This window comes from Coffea arabica, chromosome 11c, assembly GCF_036785885.1.
Source record: "Coffea arabica cultivar ET-39 chromosome 11c, Coffea Arabica ET-39 HiFi, whole genome shotgun sequence".
Lineage (NCBI taxonomy): Eukaryota > Viridiplantae > Streptophyta > Magnoliopsida > Gentianales > Rubiaceae > Coffea > Coffea arabica.
This window is the reverse complement of record NC_092330.1, coordinates 5,979,876-6,001,411: the sequence shown is the minus strand read 5'-3', so window position 1 is coordinate 6,001,411 and position 21,536 is coordinate 5,979,876. Positions and strand designations below refer to the sequence as shown.

General features: G+C 34.5%; 1 protein-coding gene and 1 long non-coding RNA gene across 2 annotated transcripts; both read right to left on the bottom strand.

Annotated features, from left to right (window-relative positions):
* Positions 1-7,233: 7,233 nt before the first annotated feature.
* On the bottom strand, positions 7,234-7,723 carry LOC140016953 (uncharacterized). Its single transcript, XR_011823239.1, has 2 exons — positions 7,574-7,723; positions 7,234-7,487 (listed from the first exon to the last, which is right to left on the bottom strand). It is a non-coding gene; the product is annotated as an uncharacterized lncRNA (long non-coding RNA).
* Positions 7,724-7,762: 39 nt separating this feature from the next.
* LOC113715865 (putative late blight resistance protein homolog R1A-3) lies at positions 7,763-9,599 on the bottom strand. The gene is made up of 2 exons (XM_027240166.1): positions 8,263-9,599; positions 7,763-7,895 (listed from the first exon to the last, which is right to left on the bottom strand). Exons 1-2 carry the CDS (start codon positions 9,597-9,599, stop codon positions 7,763-7,765), a joined length of 1,470 nt encoding a protein of 489 aa, XP_027095967.1.
* Positions 9,600-21,536: the final 11,937 nt, after the last annotated feature.

Genomic DNA, 21,536 nt, shown 5'->3' with positions numbered 1-21,536 from the left:
TGCCCATGTTGCAAGAAGTCGAACCATATGCCATAAAGGTGCTGGTGGAGGCCTGATATCAAGTGCAAAAATGTGGCAATATGGGGCACATGGAGAGGGTCTGCAAATCGCAACAGCTTGAAACAGAGGACTGTCCACAGAACAACAAGAGGAAGAACAACTCTTCGTGGCTACGTGTTTTGCCACTAACAACAGCTCAAGTGATTCCTAGTTGATAGATAGTGGCTGCACCAACCACATGACCAATGATCAAGCTCTTTTTACAGAGATTGATAAGACTCTCATTTCCAAAGTAAAAATTGGAAATGGTGAGTTTATCTCAGTCAAGGGGAAAGGGACAGTTGCTATTGAAAGCTTGACAGGTTTAAAACACATCACCAATGTTTTATATGTGCCTAACATTGATCAAAACTTGCTTAGTGTTGGACAGCTTGTTGAAAAAGGCTTCAAAGTTATTTTTGAAGACAAGTGGTGCTTGATCAAGGATGCAAGGGGCAAAAATGTGTTTAAAGTGAAGATGAGAGCTAAGAGTTTCGCCTTAAATTTGATGGAGGATGAGCACGCAGCACTTGCAAGTCATGTAAGCAATGCAGAATTGTGGCACAAAAGACTTGGGCATTTCCATCATGCTAGATTCCTATATATGCAGAAAAATAACTTTGTAAAGGGTGTAGCGTTGTTGGAGGATAAACTAGCAGATTGTGTGGCTTGTCACTATGGAAAGCAAGTAAGAAAACCATTTTCTCAATCAGCCTGGAGAGCATCACACAAGCTGCAACTTGTGCACACTGATGTTGGAAGACCTCAGGCAACTCCATCTTTGAATGGTAGTAAATATATTGTCTTTATAGACGATTATACTAGATTTTGCTGGATTTATTTTCTCAAATCCAAAGCTGAGGTTCCTAATATATTTTGGAAGTTTAAAACTTTTGTAAAGAATCAAAGTAATTGCAGGTTGTGCATAATAAGGTCGGACAATGGGAAAGAGTACAAAAATGAAGTCTTTAACAAGTTTTGTGTGGAAACAAGTATTGAACACCAACTCACAGCACCTTACACTCCACAACAGAACGGTGTGAGTGAGAGAAAAAATCGGAGCATCATGGAGATGGCGAGGTGTATGCTATATGAAAAGAAAAGGAGTTACCAAAGAAGCTTTGGGTAGAAGCTGCAAGTATAGCAGTTTTCCTGTTAAACAGGCTGCCAACTAGAGCTGTACAAGGAAAAACACCGTTTGAGGCCTGGTTCGGTTACAAACCAGATTTACAAAGTCTGAAATTTTTTTGTTGTCTCTCCTTTTCTTATGTGTCACAGGTAAAACGAGACAAACTTGATAAGAAGGCAGAAACAGGTATTTTTGTTGGCTATAGCAGCACTTCCAAAGCTTACAGAATTTTCCAACCACAAAATGGGAGAATTATTGTAAGTCGAGACGTCAAATTTATGGAAGATAAACAATGGAGTTGGGAGGAATCATTAGAAAAGCAGGTACCAGTATATTCACATCATCTTGATGACAATATAGATGATGTCCCAATTCGTGGCACAAAATCTCTATCTGATATCTATGAAAGAAGCAATGTTGCGATTTTTGAACCTGTAGAATTTCAGGAAGCAAAAAAAGATGACAAATGGATTGACGCCATGAGAGAGGAGCTGCATATGATCGAGAAGAATGGCACTTGGGAGTTGGTAGACAAACCTCAAAACAGAAAGATCATTGGAGTGAAATGGATTTACAGAACCAAATTCAATGCTGATGGTATTGTGAACAAACATAAAGCCAAATTAGTTGCGAAGGGGTATAGTCAAGTTTTTGGGGTACATTTTTCAGAAACCTTCGCTCCTGTTGCATGCTTAGACACTATCAGGATGTTGTTGGCCTTGGCTGCACAAAAAGGTTGGAAGCTTTACCAGTTGGATATAAAGTCAGCCTTTTTAAATGGTTATCTTCAAGAAGAAATCTATGTTGAACAACCAGAGGGATTTCATGTTAAAGGACAGGAGGAGAAAGTTTACAGATTAAGGAAGGCTTTATATGGCCTTAAGCAAGCTCCCAGGGCCTGGTATAGCAGAATTGACAATTATCTTCAAAGTCTTGGATTTGTTAAAAGTCCAAGTGAAGCCACTTTATATGTGAAAAATTCAAATGCTAATTTAATTATAGTATCTGTTTATGTTGATGATCTACTTGTTACAGGAAGTAATGAGAAGTTAGTGAATGAATTTAAAGCTGAGATGTTCAAAGCTTTTGAGATGACAGATCTCAGTTTATTGACCTACTTCCTAGGAATTGAGGTAAACAAGGTCATGATGGAGTCTTCATATGTCAAAAGAAGTTCGCAAAGGAAATTCTTAAGAAATTTCATATGGAAGACTGCAAAGGGATCAACACGCCAATGAATCAAAATGAGAAGTTTAGCAAAGAAGATGGAGCAGAAAAAGTTAATGAAGGGATATACAGGAGTCTAATCGGCTGTTTGATGTATCTCACAGCTACAAGACCGGATATAATGTTTGCAGTAAGCTTAATGTCAAGGTTTATGAATTGTGCCAGTGAAGTGCATTTTGCAGCTGCTAAACGTATTTTAAGATATGTCAATAAAGAAGTAGTGGCAGACTTCCCAAATACATCAAAATCTAACAACATCTCATGTTCCTCATGCAAAAACAATAGAAACTAGAGAAGATTTTCAACTCGAAAACTCATAAGCATCAGGAATCAATTAAAAAGATTACTATGTTATGTGCAAGAGAATTACCCATACAACTTATCTAAAGCTGCAACTTCTTTCGGCAGAATTTCCTGCTAAGAAGCTGTCAAATTCCTTCCTTTTTGACGTTTTAAGATATCTCAAACTCTTCCATTTTGTTCAACTCCTCAAAGAAAAAGTCTTCTATTTCCATCTGCAATGGAACAGAATACTGAAATTGTTAACAACAAAGCTTATCAATCGAACTATTAATGAAGGTTCACTTTTAGGGGATATATTGGAGCACAACAACTTTAACCTCTTCAGAAAGCATGCCACTCAAGCTAGCTTGTAGAAAAACCAGTGGTATACGACAAGACCTATTTTGTATTCTGCTGACATTACCATAACCGTGCTTTGTAAATGAAGAGCTATGCAAAATTACAATGGCAAAAGTCACTTTGAAATAAAAGTAAGCAGAAAAAAAAAAAGGTTTCTGTCATAAATCTATAAATAAAGAAACTAAAACAAAGATGTCAAAACAACATGTTCCCAGTTGAAAGTCTAAGTTCCCAAATGCTTAATATATTACAGCTAAAATTTGACCTCAAGGTAACCGATTCTCACAAAAATGTCACGAGACAGAAGATTTTGATGGACGAATAATTTGCGAAACTCTAGTGCTTGAACATGACTAGAAAAATGTGGTAATGTATTGATCCAAAATCAGGTTGCATACCTGAAATACAAATCTTAATGACTGATGAAAATCTTGAGGCCTTCAATTCCTTGCTCCTCAATGTCTCTGACTGACTCTTCTGTGGAATACCCACAACGTTGCACTTCAATCATCAGCAAGGTAGGTGTCAAAATTTGAGTAAATTGACTGGAATCGGCCCCTTTCCTCTTCCTGGTCCTTTCTATTAAATAAGAATTCCTGTACAATCTATTTTTGGTAAACCCCTATATACACTTGATTGATTGACCTAATATACAGCTATTGTAACTGATTTTCAATTCTAGGTAAGAAATATATACAGATTTTAGCCATAATGTCTGTCATAATCTGCCATAATCTTTCCCATAATATCTGCCACAATCTTTCCCATAACCTCTGCCATATAATCTGCCATAATCTTTCCCATAATATCTGCCACAATCTTTCCCATAACCTCTGCCACAATCTCTGCCATTGATACCATTGATATCCCCCCTCAAATTGATGCTGACTGATCAACAAGCATCAATTTGTCAACAAGAAAGTGATGACGATTTTTGGAGAGAGCTTTAGTAAACACATCCGCAATCTGGAGATCAGTGGGGATATGTGGAAGAGAGATGACCTGAGCATCATATGATTCACGAATAGAGTGACAATCCACTTCAATGTGTTTGGTACGCTCGTGAAATACTGGATTAGCAGCAATTTGAATTGCACTAGTGTTGTCGGCATGGAGCGGTGTAGACCCTTTTTGAGGAAACCCGAGCTCACCTAACAATCCACGGAGCCAAACAATTTCAGAGCATGCAGAAGACATAGCACGATACTCAGACTCCGTAGAAGACTTAGACACCCTGTCTTGCTTCTTGCTTTTCCAGGAAACGAGAGAAGTACCAAGGAACATGCACTAACCAGTAACTGAACGTCTAGTATCAGAACAACCAGCCCAATCAGCATCACTATATGTACAGGCGAATAGGAGAGTTTGCTGGAAAGAAAAGACCACGAGAAGAAGTGCCTTTCAAATAGCGAACAATGCGGCGAACAGCTGCCAAATGAAGGTGCCGAGGTGCTTGCATAAACTGACTAACTTGTTGAACAGCAAAAGAGATATCAGGGCGAGTAATAGTCAAGTAGTTTAGACTACCCACCAGCTGTCGATATAAAGACGGATCAGAGATAAGATCACCTTCATCATGACGATATTTAACATTCACTTCCAAAGGGGTATCAACGGATCGACCATCTTGAAGACCAGCCAAAGCAATTAACTCCCGAATGTATTTGTGCTGGTGTAAGAAAATACCGGTGGAACTAGAATATACCTCAAGACCTAAAAAATACTGTAAAGAACCCAGGTCTTTCATATGGAAACAACGTTGAAGATGGTCTTGAAGTTGAGAAATCAATGCAGAATCAGTCCCGGTAATAACAATATCATCAACATATACAAGAAGTATGACAATGCCTTTAGATGTCTTGCAAAGAAACAAAGAGGAATCATACTGGCTTTGGACAAAGGAGAAACCAAGAAGTGTGGAACGAAATTTATCAAACCAAGCACGTGGAACTTGTTTCAAACCATAGAGTGATCGTTTCAACTTACAAACATCACCTGAAGGTGTGGAGAATAACCCTGGTGGTGGAGTCATATAAATGTCTTCTTTCAGATCTCCATGTAAAAAGGTATTCTTAACGTCCATCTGTCGCAGTGACCATCCCTTAGAAGCAGCAATGGCAAGAACAAGTCGTACCATAGTCATCTTTGCTACAGGAGCAAATGTCTCCTCATAATTGATTCCATATTCCTGTCGATTACCAAGGGCCACCAATCTCGCTTTATGTCTATCAAGCGTTCCATCAGACCGTAATTTAATGGAATAGACCCATTTGCAGCCAATGGGTTTTACACCAGTAGGACAAGGTACGATGTCCCAAGTATGATTCTCCAAAAGAGCTTGAAGTTCTTCGTCCATAGCTTTTATCCAACATGCATGTTTAGTTGCTTGAGAATAAGAGGAAGGTACTGCAGTGTCAACTAAAGCGGCAGAGAAACCATACCTATCAGGAGGTTTGCTGATACGGGAAGATCGTCGCAGAGTCACAGAATCCTCAGAAGTGGTAGGCAGTGGAGCAGGATCGGGAAGGATTTCTAATGATGGAAGTCATCAACGTTGATAGACAATACCAGGTCTAAATCGTTGAATTGGTGGAGAGATATCATCAAAGTTAGGAAGAACAACATTGTTGGAAGAAAAAGTGTGCTGCTGAAAATAGTACTCATGCTCAAAGAAAATGACATGTCGAGAGACACGCAAACGATTAGCAACAGCATCATAACATAAGAATCTTTTTTGAGTGGTGTTATAGCCCATAAAGGCACACCGAACTGACTGAGCTGCAAGCTTGTGGCGCTCATGAGGTGGTAGGTGAACAAAACAAACACAACCAAATGTGTGTAGCATGTGATAATTAGGATGTACACCAAAAAGATGATAATAAGGAGAATCAAAACCCAATTGTTGAGAAGGCAATCGATTAATCAAATACACAGCAGTTGACAAGGCTTCAACCCAAAATCTAGGGGGTACAGAAGATTGCAAGAGTAATGTTCGAACCATATCCAACAAATGGCGGTTTTTGCGTTCAGCCACCCCATTTTGTTGAGGGGTATAAGGACATGATCTCTGAGATACGATCCCTTTGCGTTGCAAGTAGGCTTGGAAGTCATGTGACACATATTCCCCACCATTATCAGACCGTAAGATCTTAATACAAGTGGAAAATTGTGTCTCAATGTAAGCCACAAAGGTTTGAAAAACAATAAACACCTCAGCTTTAGTGCGCAGGAAATATATCCATGTGAACCGACTATAGTCATCAATGAATGTCACAAAGTATTTATACTGCGCATGTGAAATGACAGGAGTAATACCCCAAACATCACTATGTATTATCTCAAAGCATGCACTAGCACAACCAACAGAAGTAGGAAAATGTAACATCTTACTCTTTCCCAATTTACACACAGAACAATCAAGAGATGATGCATGAGTAAAACCTTGATCTTTAGCACCAAGAAAACCACGCTTTATTAAATCAGATAAAATGACATTATTTGGATGGCCCAATCGTCTATGCCAAATTTCAGCCTTATTTTCAACAATCATAGAGGCTAAAGATAAAGTTCTAGGAACAGTAAATTGCAATGGAAATAATCTTCCCACTCTAGGCCCCTTCGCGATTACCTTCCCCGACATCTGGTCCTGCACAAGACAACCACCACGAGGGAAATGTACGTCACAATGATTCTCCACTAGCTGTCCAACAGAGATTAAATTAGTAGACAACTTAGGAGCAACAAATACATGGCGAAAAGAATGTCCAATATCACCAATAGCTGTAATTGGAAGATTACTACCATTAGCAATCTGAATATTTTGGCGACCAGTATATGGCCGCAAATTTTGTAAAAAATCAGATGAACCAGTCATATGATTGGTCGCTCCTGAGTCGATAAACCAAGTAGATGAAGCTGGCTTACCTTGACCTTGAAGACCAAGGGCAGAAAATGCAGTAAGAATCATCTGCTGGACCATTTCTGGGGTCATAACAATCTGGCTGGTTGTAGATGTAGGACCAATAACAGGAGCATCTGGAACAGTAGCTTGAAAAGCTTGGGCTCGCCTGTTTTCCGGACGTGTAGGACATTCCTTGAGAATATGTCCACTTTGCTTACAGTAATTGCAGAATTTCTTACCACAATTGCGAGCAATATGGCCAAACTCCTTGCAGCTGTAGCACTGCATTTGTCCCTTTCCTCTATTCCTTCCTTGTGCAGCATAAGCAACATTGACAACCTCTGATGTCCCACCAGCTGCACTTAGAATTGACTGTGTAGCCAATCTTTGTTCTTCCCGTAACAATTCACCAACACACACATCCAAAGAAGGAACTGGATTTCGATTCAGCAATCCACCCCGAGCAGTCTCAAATTCTGGCCTCAGTTTCATCAAAAACTGATCACGCATGCTAACTTGATGAACTTTTTGAAAGCTTGCTAAGGCCTCCTTAGGTATCTCAGAGTAGATGATATCAGAATATTCACCCCACAGATTTAGAAATTCAGAATAATATTGCTCAATAGAGAGATTACCTTGACTGAACTTACTGATATCAAGTTCAAGCTGAAATCGTCTTGCAGTGTTGTGTTGATGATATATGCGTTTCAGAAAATTCCATATCTCCTTTGCAGTATTAAATGAACATAAGCTGTTCACCATATGAGGTTCAATGGATGCTAAAATCCATGAAATAATTCGTGAATCATTTGTCTCCCATTGACTTATTTCTTTCTCAGTTCCAGAAGCAGTAGAAGACCCCAAAGCTCCTTCCCTTTCAGAAACATTCTGAACTGAAATTCCCATGTTGCATAATTCTTCCCTGTAAGTCTGATACCCAAAGTCTCTGCAGATTGTCTTCAAAAAGAATTCTCAGCAGCCATTCTTAACGAAACTCAAATGCAAATCCGAAATCACAGATTGATAAACTAAGAAATATCAAAATCAGAATGTTGAATAGAAATCAACCCAAAAAGCTATAGAAAAAAAACACTCAAAATATCTTATAGATTCAAAAGGTAGGCTTTGATACCATGTCAAAATTTGAGTAAATTGACTGGAATCGGCCCCTTTTCTCTTCCTGGTCCTTTCTATTAAATAAGAATTCCTGTACAATCTATTTTTGGTAAACCCCTATATACACTTGATTGATTGACCTAATATACAGCTATTGTAACTGATTTTCAATTCTAGGTAAGAAATATATACAGATTTTAGCCATAACCTCTGCCATAATCTGCCATAATCTTTCCCATAATATCTGCCACAATCTTTCCCATAACCTCTGCCATATAATCTGCCATAATCTTTCCCATAATATCTGCCACAATCTTTCCCATAACCTCTGCCACAATCTCTGCCATTGATACCATTGATAGTAGGTATTTCCCCAAAAGAGAATGGAACTGCCTCAAGTTCTTTACAGTGTCGCAAAAGTAATTGCTGAAGGTTGGGAAGGTGATCGCAAGTGGCATTCCACTCAACAACATCCAGAGAATCTAACTTCAAGAATTTCAGCTTTAGGAACTCCCCTTCCTTCATGTCCCATCTCCGGCCCTCAAAGGCATTAGAAAGTAATTTGAGAACCTCAAGGTTTTGTAGTCTCCCAATAGCAGACATATGTTTCCATGGCAGGCGAAGCTTGGACAAAGTCAACTTTTTCAAATTCAGGGGGAAACTCAATTCTCCCTGATTAAGGGCCCTACCAGAGATGTTGAGTGATTCAAGCTGATTCAGAATGCCAAATTGTGGAAATTGATTACATCCCATAGAAGAATTCGGAGATTCAAAAATGATGCATCTTAACCTGTGAAGATTGGGAAATCTCCTCATTATCTTCAATGTCTCCTTCCCTCCAGAAAGAGCTGGTGTGGAAAGAGTTACTAAGTTATCCAATACCAAGGAACTTTCAAGTGGGTCGTCTTGCAAATCAAACACAGCAGAACTATTTACATGAACATGTCTTAACATTCTCATGCTCCAAATAATACCTGGTAATACAATCATACCTTTTAATCCCTTCACAAGAAACGTCTCTAGTTTCCAGAGGCTGGCTATTGATGGTGGAATAGAATCCAGATCCCCACTGACTGCTAAGTACCTTAGCTGAACTAATAAATCAATTCCAACGGGAAAGAACATGCCCATATTGATGGATTCCAAATCCAACACCCTGAGGAGCTTAAAATTTTGAAAAATGAATGTGATATCATATGGGCATCTGGGATACCTATCAGTAATTGCAGAAAATAGCAGAGACCTTGTTCTTGGACCAGAAGGTTTTGATTTGATGAAATGCCTTCTCTCCAAACAAATGCAAAGCCGATGTCTTTCATATATTAATGGTTTTGAAGGGTAATAATGATCAAAATCAACATCATTATCTAAACCATCAAAAGAAGCAAATGGCTCATCACGCTTGGTAATTGGCTGGAGAAACATTTCTTCCTTAGATCTTGCCAGGCACAAATCATGTAGCATGTCATGAACTCGACATGTTTTGACCCCACCTATGGATCTTCTTTTAGAAACCAGTACAAGGCTTCGACCAACTAAGTCCATCAGGTAGTCCTCTCCTAGATCCTCTAAGCTTTTCTTAATAAAACCTTCAGAAATCCACAACCGTATCAACTTGCGCACAGAGATATCTTTGTCCTCCAGGAATACTCCGAAATAAAGGAAGCATGCTTTCAAATTGTATGGCAACTGGCAAGTGCTCATAACTCAGCTCTAGGATTTCCTTGCACTGGGTTTGTGGATCATCTATTAACCTTCTGCCCAAACTGTCAACAATTTGTTTCCACAAGTCTGGTTTCTTTTCCGTCCTTTCAAGGAGACCAGCTACTGCAACCACAGAAAGAGGTAGTCCTTTACATTGTTGAGCAATTTCCTTTCCAACTCCAAGCAATTCTGTTGGGCAACCTTTTCCATGAAAGCTCTTCAGTTGTAGTAAGCTCCAACTTTCATCATCAGTGAGGAGACGAAGAAGAAATGGATCACTATTAGGTTTAGCATTCAAGGCTACATTGTGGATACGACTTGTTATTAGAATTCTGCTACCATTTTTATCATCAGGGAATGATCTTTCCAAGTCATCCCATGGCCAGGGGCGGAGGGAAGGGGGGGCCAGGGGGGGCAGCCGCCCCCCCTCCAATTGTTAAAAAAAAAATTTCGAAGTAAAAAATTTTTTATTATATTGTTTTGCCCCCCAAATATTGATAAAAAATTTCACTTTGCCCCCCCTCCAATTGTTATAAAAAAAATTTTTAAGTAAAAAAATTTTTATTATATTGTTTTGCCCCCCAAAATATTGATAAAAATTTTCACTTTGTCTCCTCTCAAGGACCCAAACAATAATGTTTGAAAGTTATTTGGATTTGATTCAAATAACAGAGACTCGCCCCCCCTAATTGCAATTCCTAGCTCCGCCACTGCCCATGGCCCTGTGCTTCACATGTCATCCATAACTATGAGATACCTTCTTCCTTTTAATTGCTGATACAACTCTTGATCTAAATCTTCATCTGTCATTTGATGAATGTTGTCAGTAAGCCCGCTAATGTTGCTTAATATGTCAAGCAACACCTGCCTTTTACTATACACTTGTGAGATACAACACCATGCACGAATGTGAAAGTGATAAGTAATTCTAGAATCATTGTATAACTTCTTGGCCAAAGTTGTCTTACCTATTCCTGGCATACCCACAAGAGAAACCATATCTTGTTGCAAGGAACCTTTTATAAGTCGATCAATTATCACTTCTTGCTGATCATTGAGACTTACAACCACTTCATCAAGTTCTGGGGCACTGACTTGTGATATCATATGGCTTGAACTTCTGGCGACATTATGGGGTATGTCATCCCAAGTCTTCTCCCAGTAACTTTTGGCTGCCTCCATCTTAATATGGCCAATCTCTCCTAAGAGAGAGTCAAGCCATGACAGATGTTGCGAGCGATCTCCAATGCCAACCTCGATTGAGTCAATGACGTATTCCACCTTGTATGCCACCTCCGTAATGCATTCACAGAGAAGTTTCAGTTCTTGATGTTGAGTATTTTTCTTTACCATACCATTGAGAAAAGATCCCAAGAACTCCATATCCCTCTGGATTCTTTCAATTTGATTCTTCACTGCTGCAACTGACTTAGATTTATGGATTTGCAGCATCTTAAGGTTTGTCAAGAGAAAATCAATACACCCCAATCCGTTAGTCTTGGGGAAATATGATTCTTGAACTTGGGAATAAAGCTTTCTCAGCTTTACCTTGTTGAGTTTATTCTGATCTAACAACTCTGAAAGCATAAGGTCCACTCTTTTGATCAACTCCTCGGTAATGTTGTTGGTTATAACTGTGTGATAGAGATATATTATCCTTCTAGCCATGGCTTCAGTGTTTTTTAAGATGGGCTCCATATAGTCTGAATTCTCCTCTGATTTATATGCAACAAATGCCATGTGCAACTTCAGCCCCTCATGAATAGATTGAATTCGCTCGTTTGTGAGTGAGTGCAAATTTGAATTACCATTCAGCATCTCTGAAAGAAAAAACTCTGCCTTGAAAAGCAGCAGGAATACTGATTCTCTCATCCTTTCCTCTGTGATTTCTTTGGCAAAAAAGAATTCAAAAATAGATTGTAGCTCCCTAAGAACATTTTTAATCACTGCTAAGTTCTGTTTGCAAAGTATTGTCTTCTTCCCTCTCAGATCAATCGAAAAGCTGCTCAAGTTTTTCAGTTCATTGTCAAGTGATGTAATTCCAGCCTTCCGATACGAATATGATATGTAGATGGTATTTGCATATAGTGATCCCATGAGGAAATGTTCTGCTTTCAGAAGCCAAATCTTTTCCTTGATAAGTCTAATCTTTGCACTCCTGGCCTTGGTAGAACGTGGAAATTCTCTTAATGAATTACTTAGAGCCTCCCGATAACTGCTTTACTTTCTGTCAGGAAAGTTTCCACCTCGTGAGAGGGGTTCTCTGGTTGAGTGATAGCGAGTTGTATCACATACTTCAGCTCATCAGCAACAGCTAGTGTCCCTTCCCCGTTGAGGAGATAATTGAGAAAGCCAGTTATCTTATGCGTAGTTGTTTGGCCGGGCTTAATTTCGTTGACAGCTCTAAGAAGCTTCAGATGCACTTCCAGAAACTCTGGAGTTGAAAGGTCAATCTCCTGTTGCAAATTCAATATCGCCATGATCGTCCTTCTTTTCTCATCAGTGTCCATTTTCTTGAACCAGTAAAGGCAAGAGAGGTTTGCTAAGCGAATGGCCACAGACGCTACATGCTTGATCAAACTATCAAGTATGTGATTCGGAAGGAATTGTTTCATAAATGATTCAGCATCTGGTGCCCACATTGTTGCAACTACTTTTAGGTCCTCAAGTTCAGCTAAGGGACGGAAACCAGTTACTACACATTGAAGGAAAGTTCCAAACGACCTTAGCTTAACTTGAAAGGCTAAAAGTGGTGCATGAAGGTCTATATCAATAGTGTCCAAGCAAGCCTTTAGATTGCTTTCCAGAGTAAAAACAGAATCTATCCAGAATGGATAATCAGGCAGGTGAGAGAGCAATTCGAACTTACTGGTGAGCAAAAGGCGATTAGCTTCTCCAATTTCTGGCTTCATACGCTCAACCCTTTGTTGTGAGTGGCGAAGGAAATCCATCAATCTCGAAGGGCTTTTGGAAATGTAATTCTTTTCACGAGCAAGCCTGATGTCCTTGGCAATCTCAGACAGCGCTATGCCAACTTCATTGAGCAAAGGTCTAAAAGACAGCTTAGCCCAGTAGGAAACATATTGCTCGAATGCCAACAGAAATGGCACCTCCATTTGAAGTCGATCAATAAGAGCAGCCAGAGCATCGTACAACACATCATCCCCCACCCCGCTTGAATCCTGCACAATCATCCTCTTAACTCTAGCCAAAAGCCGTAGAGATCCATGTTGATGCTGCTGAAGTCTCACACTTTGCAACTGGTCTTGGAGTTCTTGCAAGGCAGGACCAAGATTATAACGATATTCAGCCATCATTCAATCCTCAGCGGCAACAGAGAAAAAACTAGGAGACAATCACTTTGAAATCAAAACCTATTAGTCTATATTTTGCTTCTCAGATTACAATAATATTCTTAAGTATACTAGTACCTTATAATGTATACAAATCAAAGTCAGCATTTAGCTGACAATCCAGGAGAGGATTTTTTTAGTAATTTGCTTCTCATATTATATTAGTAGTATTTGATATTCTATGGACATACAAATCAGCATTCGACAAACCACCCACAAGCATTTTTCAACTCTTTTACAATTTACGTTCATTTTCTTGTTTGTGAAGCTGTTCACACGCAAAAGGCAAAGAATCTAGACTTCCGCGTTATTTAGTGCGGCAAAAATGAAACCATGAGGAATGAGTTGACTTGCTTATTAGTTTCATCTATCAACATTAGCACACAACTGGACCAAATATATATCGAATCCAGAAACCACATTAGGGCAATAAAGCAGGAAAAGAAAACAAACAAAAGCCAAGGCCAAAGTTCATATCAATTCCCTCAAAGTAGAAAACTCTGAAATGAGGCCTTTAGAGTAGAAAATTGACAGTGGGAAAAATAAAGCAGAAGTTGTTTTCATCTTTCTTATTTTGTACTCCTGCCCGTGACTGGATAAAACCATTTGCATTTACATATAGCTAACTGGGAAGTACTACAAAAAATACGATATATTATTGCTAAGCTGGACCAAATTGATCTATTCGCTTGTATTGACTATTATTATCCGGAGTCACAATCAATGGCGCATTACATGGAAAAGCACATGGAGGAAACAAGATGAAGGCTAAAGAACAGAGGAACTGCTTACCTTACAAGGCTTACATGACTTTTGACTTGTGTGCATCTCCATGATAGAAGTGAGAAGAGCTCTGTATACTGTATCTTGCTCTAGATTATTGCTGTCTAGGATTGATTTGACAAATTAACTCCATATCAACTCAACATGGATCTCTTCAATTTTGATGATTCATAGTAGCTGCAGAATCAGCTTTTTTTGTACTGTTTATTTTGCTACATTATTTAGCTTACAATCATATTATATCATGACCAACTTATTAGTGTTGGGGAAATCGGACCTTAGATTTTGTACAATTACGTTATAACTCTTTTCTCTTTTTTTTTGGCCCTAGCAAGAGAGGAATGGAATTCAAGAAATGGAGAGGGAAATGGGGTTTAGAACCTAAGGTATCTAATTCCAAGGGTTATAACTCACTTCTTCAATTACGTTAAGAACTTTTCCATTCCATTTTCTTGCTTTAGAAGCTCAATCTTTTCTGTGATTCACAGATTGCATTAACCAATTTCGAATGCCTTTTTCATAATTCATAAAATTTATGCAGCATCATCAGCTACAACATCAACAATTAAATAAACTTGTTTTAATACAAAGCCAAATACTAAACAAATAAATAAATTTTCTTTCCTTGCACTGAAAATTCTTTGGAATTTTTTTTCGCTTTCTTTGTTGTAACATTTTTGTGATACGGCAAATATAAGATAAAAATATGGTTGGAAAGATAAAAATATGATTGCAAAGGTGTTCAAAAAAATTAATAAAAGAGTCTTTTTTATTTCTTTTTCAAAATAATACGCATCAATGACGAGAAAATGAGAGCTGGACTAATTAGCTTGTCTTGACTTTCAGGGCTTCCATTTTGAGTTCAAACGAGTATAAATGACTAAAAAAAAATTAATATCTATATGATTGTGGTCCAAACTTGGGTCGCACTAAACTCAACCCGTTTAAGATATATATACATATTAATTAGTGAATGATATAATGTTAAAGAGATATCTATAAGGAGAGAGCAGGAACAGTTGTCAGTGCAATTATTTCTGAACGATGCAACAATTCTTCAACATATTATAACTCACACAAATTGAATGTACACTTTTAATAGTTCACGTGATTGTAAAATCTTAAAATATATTATTTTTCAGATACTAAAAATTTTTTATGAAATTTTGATCATCAACATCATAATATAGTATTTTTATGTTATTTATTTTTTTAAGCTAGTTACTTTTAAAGATTTTATTGAATGAAAAGAGAAAGAAAACATTCCAATGTAGTTGACATATCCCTTAGGATTGAATTTGAAATCATCAACGAAACACTTTTTGATTTATAGCTTGAACTCTAACATATCAAATATTGATAATATCATGTTTTACCAAAATTATTGTATATTCATGACTCTATTGCATATAAACCACAATCATCACAATTTTTTATAAACGAAGAATATAATTAAGTTAGAAAAATAAACATACATGTAATTTGAATTCTTTGTATTATGTTAATTCTATTTTTGTCAATAATGGAATATAAATGATCCACCACGTAAAGTTTTTTTGGCTTGTACATTCTAACAATTGAAATTTTATAGATGGAGATAGTTGGAGTTTTTCTATTTTCCTTTTCTTTTATTCATGTTTTTAGCACAATCCAATGCGAAGCAAGAGCAACAAGTCTACTTTTTCATATGAGGACAATATTTTTGGTTTTAATATTAGTTTTTTTTATGATCATGAAATTGGAATGAGAATTGTGGCTAATTAATAATTTTAATATTAATTTTTTTGTATATTGCAGTGTTTTAGTTTTTAATTGCCAACTTTTAATCCATAACCGCTATCATTATTATCAATTATTGGAATGCATTACATATGTCTAATTACAATTGTCACCATAAATGAAATTTACTTAATTTTAAAGTTTTTCATTTCATAATCGCTTCCATTATTCACTAATATTGCAATACAATAAATATATGTAATCATTAGAAAAATAAGGGTATTTTGGATATCACCAAAAACAATTTGGATATCATTTTCATTTTATCATTCTTCATTTTATATTTACTCATATTATAATCCTTATTTTATCATTGGAGATGGTTTCTGACTTGATGGATGGATTTGGTTTGCTCAAACCAATACAAATAAAGCATTACTATATTATTGTCAATAACAATGTTTGTCTTCCCCAGTGATTTGGATGTTGTCTTTGGTATAATTTGAATTGTATTCTAGCTTTTTAATTTATTTGCTATTTACTTTATGTCATTTTATAAATAATTTTTAATTTTATTTTAGTTTTTCTTGTTTTAATCAGTTGCTATTAATGATAATAGTGGTTTGTATGGTGCTATTTTAAATTTCTTTTTTCTAGTTTAATACTGGTATTTCAGCTATAAAGGTGTCATCATTTTTTGTATATTGAAATTTCATTGGGTGCAACATGAAAAATTCTTCATATTGGTAAAAGTGCATAATTGTTAAATTTACTTGTGATATTTGTGTGAAGATATACAGATGAATGAGGGTTTTCTTGTCATTGTATGTTTCTCCATTTCTAGAGAGTATCTATTTTTTGAAATTGATTTTTTTAATAATCTCAACTAATGACTAATGAGAAATTTGTCACGCTTCAATTAAGAAATTTTGATATGTATAATAATAGGAGATGGAGTCCAAGGGTAGGTAATAGTTTTAAATGAGGAATTTTTAATTATAATTACCAATACCATTAAAATGTAATCAATTGGAGTTTTTTATTTCTTTTAATTAGTACCACATTAAAAAGCAATAATTCTAATTAAAAGACATGAGGGTAATTTAGGAATAACAAAAACTTAGATAAAAATGTGCTTACACTTGCACTACCCAATTCCAACATTCATACTTTTTATATAGTAGTTGTAGTAATAATAATAATAATAATAATGATGATGATAGAGATGCAATATTCGAGTATAGTTTACTTGGGCCCTAACATATTTACTACAATCGTCCGTACCCTTTGTCCATATTTACATATTTACCTGACTGGGAAAAAATATATGTATATACCTTGAATTAATGTCCACAAAAGTAGTGTACACACTAGAAGTATAAATTCTATAAAAGCATCTACTTGCATGACATAGATTTAACATGTTAAAAAGTTCCTATCGGGGGAACTTAAAATGATGGAAATGTCTAATGGTACATCTATATATGCACTAATTGACAGTACAGGATTCAGATGTATACATTTTGGACATACAATATATGTCATTGTGATTCAGCGACCTTTTGTGCTTCAGGAGTGAGCTTTGTACTAGTTGGGGTAGTTGGGCTGGAATCGGATTAAAAAAAAAAAAAAATGTCATTGTATCTAAGATTGAATAATTTGATCATGAGGAAAAGAAAAACTGCCTCCAATCGATATGAGTTCAACTATGCGTACCTTTGAAGTTTTATCTATCAAAATTTCTCCATAAAGAACGCATTCAAATTAAATTAGGCCTTTTAGAAATTCTTTTAGTAGTTCAAAGATAGATGTCTTGTATCTTGAATTTGAAACTAGTCAAGTTTCTCAATAACTTTCTAAATAAACTTAGGTAATCATGCACGTGTGAATTTTTTGAATAAGCTACAAAACCATTCAACTTGAGGATAAAAGTTTATGTTCATCAAAAGAAGAAGAAATTAAAAAGAATAAATATCTTAATTACCTAAATATAACAAGTACATGAGTTTCCCATTTGTAAGCAATAATAAGTACATTAGTTTTGCCTTTGTTCAATTCAATTTCTACTCAATAAGGAATTCTGCTTCTAAACCAAAGACTGAAGTTTGATATTACATAAAAGCCCCAATACTAATTAGAAGTACATTCATGTTTAGAAATAGAAGAAAGTAAAAAAAAATACCCGTAGTAAGGGCATTCTAGAAAAGAAAAACTAAATCACCAACTCATATTGGTGCTTTTAATATAATATAGAACATAAAACTTTGAGCTTCTTGAGAGTTATGTCTTTTGCTTCTTTAAATCTTTTCTGAAGCATAAAACTCTCAGCTTTTGGTGCATCCTTTGGCATCTTCAATCTGCAATAGTTTTTCAGGAATAATTACTAAAAGAGGTTCCAGATGAAAACTATAATTCAGTGTAGACAACATTATGTACTATTTTTGCAGTTCTTCAGCTTCTTGACACTTCGGATCTATTTGAATTGTTGATTTGCTTGTTGCACCTAATTCTAATTCACCTGCATGACAAACATATTTGTGTAAGTAGATATAGAATATGAAATTTGTGTTTAATTGCGTGTTATATTAGTGCTAAATGCCCTGCTGCTTTGATAGACATTTGCGTATGTAAAGTATCATGTAATTGTAGTAATATAAAATAACATGTAATTGTAGTCATTTTGACTTTGACAGTAAAAGGTTGTGCGTTTGAGGAATTAGTAGACATACCTATGCTTTGTTGGCTACCCTTTTGGTTTTCTGCTGTCTAAATTGTATAGTGAAGTTGTAGCTAATATTTTCCATTGTAACTGTTGCCTTGGACTTCGTTATTTGGGTATTATCTTTATTTTCTTGAAGAGAGCCCAGCTCCACGATGTCTATGTCCTTCATGTTTGTTTCCTGAACTATTTAAATATATATGTATATATATATATACACACTAGAAGGAACCAAACTGTGCAAGCAAAGTCTAGACCCATTTATAAAATTATAGCTAAAATTCATTACACTATAATTTGCTTTCTAATAAAAAGAAATTATAATTGTCAAAAAATGAGTCTAAAAAATGTTTATCTTTAATGGAATATTCCAAAAGTTTGCTCCAACTTGCTTATTGTGATGCAATAGAGATATATACTGTATTGTATCGACAAACAATAGTGAAGAATTCAAAAACCAAGCACATGAGATATGCAAAACTGGTTCAATATTAACATAAATTATATATGCTTCATAAAACTCAAGTATCATGCTATTATAATTACAAATGCATAAAATTTCACCACTATTTTTCTTTTAAAAAAGACATCATCATGTAAAAACTTATATCCTACAAATTCACAATAAAACTTGCAAGAAAGTTGAATGAAAGGCTTTTTAATGCTTAAAAAGGGTACAAAAATTCAGTACCAAAGAATTAGTAAAGGAAGTGCAAGATTTAATTATGCATTAAAAAAGAACTAAAACATCAAAATTGTAAAAAAAGAACTAAAACATCAAAATTGTAAAAAAATAAATTTTGCATTTAGATTTAAGACAAACCGCACAAAAGGGAAATCGATTTGTAGAACCAAAATAATGGAAGGTTTAATGAATATCAAGGAGATCAAGCCAAAATAAATAAATACACCAAGGTAACAAAATAAAGAGGCAAAAAAAGAAAAATGATAAAGACTAAATAAAATACAGTTAATAAAAAAATTTAAAAGATACAGTAAATAAAAAAAAAAGTTAAGTCCATATTTGGCAGTGTGAAATGAGGGAAGAATAGGAATAAACAGATAGTGAAGGTAAAAGGTCTATTGTCTATGTTTCTCCTTAAAAAAAAAGATGAAATGAATCATGATTTTTGAACAATGGAATAAAAGAAATATCTATTCCCATGCAAGAAACACATACATTCAATTAATTATAGAGGAAAAAGGAAAAAGTACATTGATTGAGCGGAACAAGGAAAGGCAGAGAAAAATTAGGATGAAGGAATAAAAAAAGAAAAAGCAAAATATTGGATTAAAAAGTTAAAATTGATGGAACAGGAAGTGACAGTATAAATCAGTTGATTGTTGCGACACCTCTCCATGGTCAACAATAATCATCTAAAAAAATAGTAATAAAATAATCTTAGTATAATTACTTATAAAGAAAAAATTTGTAAGGGGAAAATAGAAAGATGAAGGAAAAAGAGGGAGATGAAGGTTAAGAGTAAAGGTTGAAAGAGGAAGAAAAGAAGAATTAGGAGGACAGATATTTATGACTTTTGACTAACTAAAAAAAATAGTGGAGCAAAAATTTAACTACAAATAAAAACTGACACTTGTCAAAATAAGATACTATACACTTGGCAAAAAAAGAGGTTACTACAGTAATCTCTCTTTCTTTTTATATACAAGGTAGGTATAAAAGGATATGAAATATTAAATGAGTATAATATATGTTATGAATTTTAAAGTAAATAAAAGCCATGGAATAGATATACTTTCATGTATAATTATTATTCGAAATTGCAATTAAATAGGTTATGAATAATAGTTAAATTTTTGTTCATTCACGCAAAAGTCACTATTCAGATCATAAGAACTACTTTTTTCATACTGCTTATTTTTCGTTTTAGAAAATGCTATAGTAATGATGGTTATGGTCAAGTTATCACACTTTTAGCAACCATTTAATTACCTATTGGACCTATCCACCTAAATAGGATAATGTCTAAAAACAAGTAAATTTCTCAAATGAAATAGTAAGTTAACATAATAAATTAGTAACTTTTATGTCTCAAAAAGTAAATTAGAATAAATATGAAACATACTTTACAAAGGAATAAATTACTACTTTATATCCCAAACTTACTTTTTAAAAAATAAGTTTAGTTCAAGTAATAATAAGTATACATAAATAGTAATTCTTATCGATATCATAATAAATTTCATGAATAATCAATACTTACTAATTTATGGCACAAATGTACTATTTTACTTAAAAAACTTATATCAAACCAGTATTAGGAATTTTTTTGAAATAATAATAATTTTTTATTAATGATTGAAACTTAGTATTCTAGTTAGTATGTACTTATAATACACTTGTACAATACATAATTGTATGAATAATTTAAATTTTTTTGTATTTATACATTTTAAAATATTATAAAAACTATTTTGATTTTTCATATAACCTTATAAAATATGTAATAAAAATTTTGTGTATTATAATTTTTGAATTATTTTTCAATTTTTTGAAAAGTTTGAAAGTTGGATAACAATAATAACAAATCTTCCTAGTTATGTATAGAATATCACTTATCTATATAATTTCTATAATTTAATACCTATGAATATAACAAGATGATAAAGTTTTAATAAATTTATTGTCTAGGACACAAAAATTAATAAGATTTAAACTTGCATCAATATATACCTAATTAAATGAGAGAAATAGTATAACAATTAATATAAAAATAAAATAATAGAATTTGTATAACAAAATTAATATATTCATAAAAATGAGAACCAACCACTAAACAAAAATCACATGCACATATAATCTATTGTATAATTTAAATTAAATTCAGTTCATATATAAAATGATCCTAAAATAATTGGCATACAATAATACCATATTATTTTAACAACAAAATATTTTTTTTGACCGAAAGTCTCAAATATCCATGGCATATGTATGAGAGATATTTTACCATATTTGAATCTCTTTTTTTTCCCATATTTTTATCTCACATCTAATCATTGATGTTAATCTGAGAAAGAATATTTTTTTATAATAGAACCATTTTGAATTTAATTATAATTTGAGAAAGAATATTTTTTTTATAATAGAACCATTTTGAATTTAATTAATGAGTTGAGATTTTTATTAAAAAAATGAAATATTTTAGAAACTTTTTTTTATTTTCCAAAATTAAAAGAATT